The 8190-nt window shown below is 52.1% G+C and overlaps 1 protein-coding gene across 9 annotated transcripts in view; it reads left to right on the plus strand.

Moving 5' to 3' along the window:
* The window catches only part of Tmem229b (transmembrane protein 229B), a 44349-nt gene that overhangs the window by 31265 nt on the left and 4894 nt on the right, over positions 1 to 8190 (plus strand). For 2 of the 9 annotated variants that reach the window (XM_023702707.1, XM_023702709.1), the window contains exon 1: positions 1974 to 2107. The exons of 6 other annotated variants lie outside the window; for them this stretch is intronic. Coding sequence is in view for 1 of the 3 variants with exons in the window: in XM_023702706.1 (XP_023558474.1) it covers positions 6697 to 6702 (6 nt within the window). In the remaining 2 variants the exon portion in view is untranslated. Of the gene's footprint in view, positions 1 to 1972; positions 2108 to 5868; positions 6703 to 8190 lie in introns of those variants that run through there. One more of the 9 variants, XM_023702706.1, reaches the window with a different exon arrangement.

Genomic DNA, 8190 nt, shown 5'->3' on the forward strand with positions numbered 1-8190 from the left:
GTATTATTAGGCATTATTACCAGGCACCATTCTAAAATACCAGTTACCCACCAAGTGACTAAAACAAAGCCCCAGACTTCCTGGATCTTTCACTATCTTTGGAAAGGGAAACACCATAAACTATCAGCAGAATATTACTAGAAACTGAAAATACCATGAAGAAATTAAGATGGAGTGATGTGGGTGAACAGGAAGTCTATTTTGGGCGGGGGGTGACCAGAGAAGGTCTCAGCAGGTGACGGCTGAGCTGAAACCTGAATGACAATGGAGAGGCAGCCAGATGAAGGCCTGAGAAGGACGTTTAGGGCAAGCAGAAGATTCCCAGCCTGTGGGCTCCCCACCAGCAGCCGCCTGTGCCTTCCTGCTGGGACTGGCTTAGCTCTCCATGTGGAATGGTTCTGTGACCCTCTGGCTGCTCCGCTCTGGGCAGATGGTGCCCGGGCCACCTGCTTGCAGGCCCTGCTCTTGGCTGGCATCATAGCACCACGGCTGGGCCAGCTGGGATTTGCAGGGTGGGTGGGCAGGAAAGGGGCTGTGGATCATGGCCCTGCTAAGGGGTCTTTCAGTAGCCATGGAGGCGCTGAGGGGTAGCCCATGAACCCCACCTGTGACGCTGGAGGAGAGAGAACAACTGTTGTTGGGATCCTGTGAGATTTTGGCCTGAAGGATGGGTTGGAAGCCCTGACAACACCAGCATAGAGGTCTGAGCTTCACTGCTGGTCCTCCTGAAGTAGGCCCCCTGCTTCCTTCCAGTTGTTTCTCCAGATGCCATCCATTCCAGGCTTCCAGGAACAGAAACTCGGAAAATGGTAGAGGACCCTTAATCAGTCTCTAGGGCAGTACAGCATGCTGCCAAGGGCTGAAGAGTTGGGAGCTAGGCTAGTGGGGTTTGAATCCCAGCTTTGCCTTTTATACCTACAAGAACGTAAACTGCTTGTTTAGCCTGCCTCTGCCTCACTTTCCCTGTCTGTAAAATAAGTTTGAGGGTGATCTAATTTAATTCAGGGAAAATTCAGAGAAGAGTGTGGTTGTTATTATTATAATTTGGGAGGTAGGAGGAGGGCTGCAGGCACTGATCCTGAGGGGTTCCAGAGTGAATGACATGAAACTTGGTGTCATTGGAGGCGGCCAGGGGCTGTTGGTATTTCCCTCGACAGGCTTTCCTTGCGTCCTGAAGGAACTCTGTATTTTTCCCTGACCCCTGAGGCCCACTTGAGAAGACTAAGACCACCTCAGACCACATGACTCACCCCATGGGTAGATCAGCTGCCCTCCCCCCAATAACTGCTGACCCCCAGAATCCTCTGGGGCCTGGACTCAGGCTCTTCTAAGCCGCCCCTCACTGCTCATCTCCACAGACCTTCTAGAAGGGCCGTGCACTTCTCCAGAGCAAGGAACTGTGGCGATTTAGGTGTCTGATGCAGGAACAGAAGCTTGGGAGGCGAATGGGGTGGAGGAAGGCTTACCCGGCCTAGCTGTGTGACAGAGCGTCCTGATCTTCTAGCAAGATGCTTCTCTGGATGAGAAGTGCCCACGTCACTGTGTTATGGCACCGTACTTCCTGGAATGAGATGAGAGCTTTTGGCAAGGCCAAGGGCAGTCGTCCCGTCTGGCTCTGCCTGCAGAGGCTGTAGACTCTGGCTTCACCCTGTCTGCCGCCCAACACCGGCTGTCCTTAGCCACCTGTGAGGAGCTCAGCAGGCTTTGCGGCCAGCGGGTGAGACGTTCCTAGGGAATAAGACACTCGAGCCAGCTCCCCCTCCTCAGCACCTGCTCCTGGATGGCGGCGCAGTGCCCCGTCAAGCCACCTTGAGTTCTGTCCCTTACAAGGACACCGTGTTCCCGGATCTTTATCGACAAGCACAAGGACTCTTACGATTGAGGGCTCTTTCCCAAACCCGGCTTGTGAAACCATCTACCACTCTCCAAATGTTTTCCTCGGGTTGCCAATCCTGTTATCCGCACTCTCTCTCCTCTGCCTTGAATTTTCTTTCCTGAAGTCACAGCCCTCACAGTAGTGGTGGGAGAAAGAGGCCACCATCTGTGAGCTGCTGGTTCTTGCTGCTGCAGGCTTCCTTGAGGCTCTGACCCAGGGCTGAGCAAGCAGGTACTTGGAAGGAGCCTGGGGACAGAGGGGTGGGGGTCGGAGGAAGCGGGGAGCAGGGGCCTGTTGGGCTCGGCAGAGGAGGGCGAGCCTGTCCTGGCTCAGTTACACAGCTGCTGGGATGATTAGAAATGGGCTGGGGTGGAGTTCTGATTCTGTGCCCAAGCCAGAGGTGCTGCCCCTAACCTTTACGTTGCCCACCACACTGAGCCAAGGGCTCTGTGTCATTGCTTTGTCCTTACCACCTCCTGCCCCCAGTGAGGCCCATAGTTGGCCCATTTTGTCTGCCTGGCATGGACCTGCAGGGCTGTCCTAGCACAGCCTGTAGGACAAGGTCCAGCTCCCTTTAAGGATGTTTCCTACCACCTGCCATAAAAGGAAGCCAGGCTTGGGGCGCCCCGTCCTCTTCTGCCCCCTCTCCTCTGCAGTTTGCCCTCTTTCAGCTGGGGTTCCTGTCGCTCTTTGATGGCTGCTCCTTTCATCCTGCTTCTGCTGATTGGACTTTGGGATCCAGCTTTTTTTTTTTTTTCCCCAGAACCGGGGATTGAACTCAGGCCCTTGTGCTTGCCAGGCAAGCGCTTATTCTACTGAGCCATCTCCCCTGCCCCAGGGTCCATTTCCTATCACCTGGGAAAGACTGGATCTCTGGCATGTTATCTACTGGGAGACCATGGAAGCCACCCTGGCTGAATAGATCAGAGGGAAGGGACTGGGGAGGTAGCTCAGTGGACTAAGTGCCTGCCTGGCAAGCACAAGGACCTAGGTTTGATCCCCAGTACCACATGCTGTGCGGGCCTCAGGCACTAAGCCGGCCAACAAAACCAGGCGTGGTGCCACATGTCTGTCATCCCAGTGCTGGGGAGCCTGAGGCAGGAGGATCACTATGAGTCCAAGCTGTGTAGTGAGACCCTGTATCAAATAAATTTAAAAAATTAAAAATAAATAAATAGATCAGAAGGAAGGGGTACAGGATTTAAAGTCAGCTAGGGCCTGACCTGAGCCAGCCTGCTTCTGAGTGGAGGCCGTTTCCCCTGCTGGGGGAAAGCCAGAGTCTATGTGTGCAGGCCAGCAGATAGGCTGTCATGCAGAAGGGCCAGCAGTGGGCCAGGAGGCCGGGCAGTCCCTGGCTTTCCGTATCTGGGCCATCTGCCTCAGCATCTCTCTGTCCCTCCTGTGTCCCTGCAGCCTGAGTCTGTGCCCCCTTAGCAGGAGGGGAAGGAAGGTTCTGGATAAAATGCAGGTGCGAAAGGCTGCACTAGGAATGGGCACCTCTCACTGTGCCCTCTTTCCCAGCCTGCTCCTCGGGGGGCTATTCTGAGGCCTTTCCCTTGAGCTCGGCCTCATCTACTCAGGGAAGCTGGCTGCTTGTGTTGTTCTCTAGGCTATATTGGGGGGTTGGCCCACGAGTGTGCTGTGTGTACCCACAGCGTCTACATGTGCGGGAGGTGGCCTGCTGGGCAGGGAAGGCTGCCCCAAGGCTGGGGAGGGCAGGGGCACCATGACCCAGCCTGGGGAGGAGGTGGCCCTCACAGCGGGAGGGTCTGTCCAGGGCCCAGAAAGGGCAGCCTCTAGCTTCCCTCCCCAGACAGAGGGTTTGCGATATTCAGATAGTCAGGATCCACAGGCCCATTCATCCTCATGGTAGCTGCGGGCATTACTCTGACTGCCCTCATTTTACCCATATGGAAACTGAAGCATGGAACAATCAGGTTGTTGGCCTTTTTCTTTTTCTTTGCAGCACTGGACATGGAACCCAGGGGTACTCTATCTCTGCTGTGTTTTTTGAGGCAGGATCACATTAAGTGACCCAAGTGACCTCAAACTTGGAATCCTCCCACTTCATCCTCCCAGAGTGCTGGGATTGTACATGACCACAGCCCACTAATTAGCTTTTTTCCCCCAGTGCTAGGGATCAAACAACCCAGGGTCTGCCGCGGAGCTGCACGCCCACCCCAAAACAAGCATTTAAAAAATATTTTTACAAAAGTTATGCTTAGGTGATAGGAAGAATTTTAAAGTACAGAAAAATAAAAATAAGACTCGCATACAATAAGGAAGAAGGTCAGTGGCCATTCTCTTGCATATTTACATAGATGGGTGGTGTTTTTGCAAAATCAAAATCATATTAAATACTGTTTCTTATATATTTGGTTGGTACAGGGTCTCACTATGCAGCTCAGACTCCAGGTGATCCTCCTGCTTTCAGCCTCCCTGGCACTGGGATTACAGGCATGTGTCACCATTCCCGGACTCTGACTGCTGCAGCATTTGGTGCCAGGGATCCATTCGGGTCCTCAGCAAGCGTTTTAGTCCACTGAGCTATCTCGCTGGCCCCTAAATACTCAGTTTTGAAGGCTCCCTTTTTCTCTTAATATTACGTGAAGTTTTCCTTAAGCGACTTCTAGTGGTGGCCTCCGATGAGGCACAGAAAAGTCAAACATGAACTTGGCTGCGCAGCTGTGCGATCAGGCAGCGAATATTTCTGGAGTCATAGAGGAGGGTTTGGTTGGGGGATGGAGGAGGCAAAGGCAGTGGGTGGGAAGGGCAGTGCGGGGAGCAGGCAGCACTACGGAGGTCCGGAAGATAGGCCCGAGGCAGAGTGGGCTGCACAGCATGATGCGGGTGTCCGTAGGGGATGTAGGTGCTGAAGTCCACCTGTGGGCTTGAAGTGCAGAGAAACATCAGGTTGGCATAGAAAGAGTGCTCTCTAGAGGGGCAGGAGGCTTGAGACAGGGTCTCCCTATGTAGTCCAAGTTGCTTTAAATGCGCAGTCTTACTGCCTCCGCTTCCTGAGGGCTGAGATGACAGAAGTCCTCGCCTACTGTCAGCTGAAAGGTGGCGTTTTCTGTACACCTTGTGTGGTGGGGTTTGGATTGGAAGGGAGCAAGGCAAGGCAGGAGGTCATCCTGGTAAGACAGAAGGAGGGTTTGAGCCAGAGCAGCAACAGTGGGAAAAGAGGACTGAAGAGGAGTTGGATTTCGGAGAGACAAGGGTCAAAGGGCAGGAGTGTGTGATTTGACGTGGCCTGTGAGGTGTCAGCGAGCCTGTCTGTCTGTCTGTCTGTCTGTCTTTCTTTTTTTTTGAGACAGGGCCTTGCTATGCAGCTCAGACTGGCTTTGAGCTAACTTTGTAGCCCAGGCTGGTCTGAAACTTGCGATAATCCTTGTCTCAGCCTCCCAAGTGCTCGGATTATAGGCGTGCACTGCCATGGCCACCTCATAGTGAGCCTGTCCAGACGAAAGTCTTTTGAAAAATAGGTTTGTCATTTTCCTGCCTCAGCCTCCTGCATGTGTTGATTTTTTTAAAGAAAAAAATCTTAATATTTTTAGAAGAGTTAAATGATTTGTGGTAAGTGTATATATGTGTGGGTACAGTGTCATATTCAGTACATGTACACAGTGTGTAATAATCAGATTGGGGTGATTGGTATATCCATTTCCATAAGCATTTATCATTTCTTTGATAACATTTAAAGTCGTCTTTAAGGCCTGGGAGATGGCTCAGTAGAATAAGCACTTGCCTGGCAAGTGCAAGGTCCTGCGTTCAATCCCCAGTACCACAAAAAAAGGAAGGAAGGAAGGAAGGAAGGAAGGAAGGAAGGAAGGAAGGAAGAAAGGAAGAAAGAAAGAAAGAAAGAAAGAAAGAAAGAAAGAAAGAAAGAGTCTTCTTTACTATTTTGAAATGAACAACCAGGCTGTGGTTAAACATAGTGAACCTAATGTACTGTGGAATATTAGAAGTTCTTCCTTATTCCTCCTCTCCAGCTGCAGCCCTGCACTCACCACTCACCCTCTCTGCCCTGCCTGCTTGGCCAGGCCTAGAGAGCTCCTGGACAGCAGGGCAGGCCTGCTCTTGTCCTCACTGTGAGAAGACGGTGTCCAGTACCTGTCTGCTGAGCCAGGGTGAGGGACGAGAGAAAAGGGGAAACAGAACCGCCCCGCCCACCTTGCTCAGCTCAGCCCAGAGCAGAGCCCTCCTGACTCAGCCTGAGGATCAAGGGCAACCGGTACCTGCCAGCCCACAGGCATGGGGGGAGCTGCAATAGTAGATGATAGGCAATTTAGGCCTCGGGGTTTGGGGATGTTTGTTAGGGGGCAGTTGCGAACTGATTAAGAGACGCCTACCCTCGTCCTTGTGTTGAATGTTAACGATGTGCTGGGCACTGGGCCAGGCCCCGGGGATACCATGCTGAACCAGACAGACCAGTCCTTACTCTCGGGAGCTTGGGTTCAAATGGGGATGTGGCTCAGGGCCTCTGGCTTGTGACTGGGTGCCTGGTCGTACCACTCGTCAGAGTGGAGTCACAGGAGGCAAACAGGTCAGGGTGAAAGATAATGAGTTTGGTTTAGGAAAGAAGTATGAGGTACCTGGGAGACTTTGAGGGGAGGCGTCCAGGAGAGAGCCAAATATAAAGGTGTGGGACGGAGCAGCGAGAGCTGCTTTGCGCTGAAAGCTGTCAGCATAATATAACAGAGTCTTCCATGAAGAGAGAATTAGTGGCTAAGAAGAGGCAAGATATTCTAAAGATCACAGCGCGCTAGAGGTGTGTGTGTGGACGTGCCACCGAAGAGGGCGCTTAGGATCTACAAAGTATGGAGGTGAGCCTGGGAGCTGGATGGTGGAAATGGGCTGAGAAAGCAGGCTGGGGAGAGGTCACACGGGGCCTTGAATGCTGGGCCAAAGATGGGTGGTATTTCATTAGGGAAAGGGGAGCTGCTGTCTGAGCGGGAGGGTGACTGGAGGGACACACGTGTAGGAGATGCCGACAGTGGGATGAATTCAAAGTAGAAGTCAAGGAGAAGTTGGTTCTTGTCTGGGGCTTTCCGGTTATTGGCCCTGGAATAATGCACAATGATTTCCCCTCTCTGAGCCCTGCCTCTCTCATCTAGAATGCAGGAACAAAGCTAGGGCATGAGGGCTCGTGTCTGTCACAGCAGCTCTCTGAGGGGCGGATTATAAAGAGGATTGAACCCAGCCTGGGCAACCTTGCAATTTAGCAAGACTGGGCTGGGGAGATAGCTCAGCTGGCAAGTGCATGGTCCTGAGTTCTATCCCCAGTACCGAAAAAACAAACAAAAAAACACAGCAAAATGCTGTTTCAGTATTTAAAAATGGCCTGGATTCAACTCACAGGACAAAAAAAGGAGTAAAACTACTTGCCTTTCTATAGTGAATCTTAATCGAGAACCAGTAAAATGAAGGATGAAGCAGGAGGATCATTGCGAGTTCAAGACTAACCTGTGCTGCAAAATGAGCTCAAGGCTAGCCTGAACTACATAGTGAGAAACTGTCTCAATAACAAAACAAAACAAAAGAACCAATGAAACTGAAGTGTTAGGAAGAGCACAGAGCCGTGCCCAGGGTGGGCACTGGGTGGATACTACTGCCATGTGGTGATGCTGGCTGAAGATGACAGGACATGAACTGCCTCTGTCATCTCATTAACCTCTGTTCCCTGAGCCATCTTGCAGAGGTAATTGTCAGATGTCAAGCCATGGGTCCACTGGCCACCAACAGGGCTTTCCATTCTTCCAGTTACCTGAACTCTTCCCCCCTCTGTCCTTTGTAGAAACAGGACATGTCATTGAGATAGGCCTATGCCAGGGACCGCAAACAGGGCTGTCATACCACCTCTGTCCTGAGTTCCCAGGCTTGGTGTGTCATAAAGGCACATATGCCGCAATGTGAGTAGGGTGGCGTCTGAGGTGGGTGGAGGGCAAGAAGAGGGAAGGGAGTGCTCTTCTCTCTCTGCCCACTGCCTCCCTGAAATGAAACTCTGAGACTCCATTTCACTTGGCTGGTAGAGGCCAGCGTGGCTGTAGGACATGCTGCTTTAGGTATCTCAGCAGGGTGGGCGCTATGGAGAAAATGGAAAACATGAACCTTGACAAGAGTATGGAGCCATTGGGGCCCTGTGCCTTGCAACTAGGGAGGTAAAATGTAAAAAGTGCGGCCGATCTTCCAACAGTAGAGATTCCATAGAAATGATTTCACTGCTGGGTGTAGACCCCAAAGAGTGTCAAGGAGATGCCAGGGGTCCAGGGAGATGGCTCAGTAGAATAAGAGCTTCCCTGGCAAGCACAAGG

Source organism: Octodon degus, unplaced genomic scaffold (assembly GCF_000260255.1).
Source record: "Octodon degus isolate 3935 unplaced genomic scaffold, OctDeg1.0 scaffold00007, whole genome shotgun sequence".
Taxonomy (NCBI): domain Eukaryota; kingdom Metazoa; phylum Chordata; class Mammalia; order Rodentia; family Octodontidae; genus Octodon; species Octodon degus.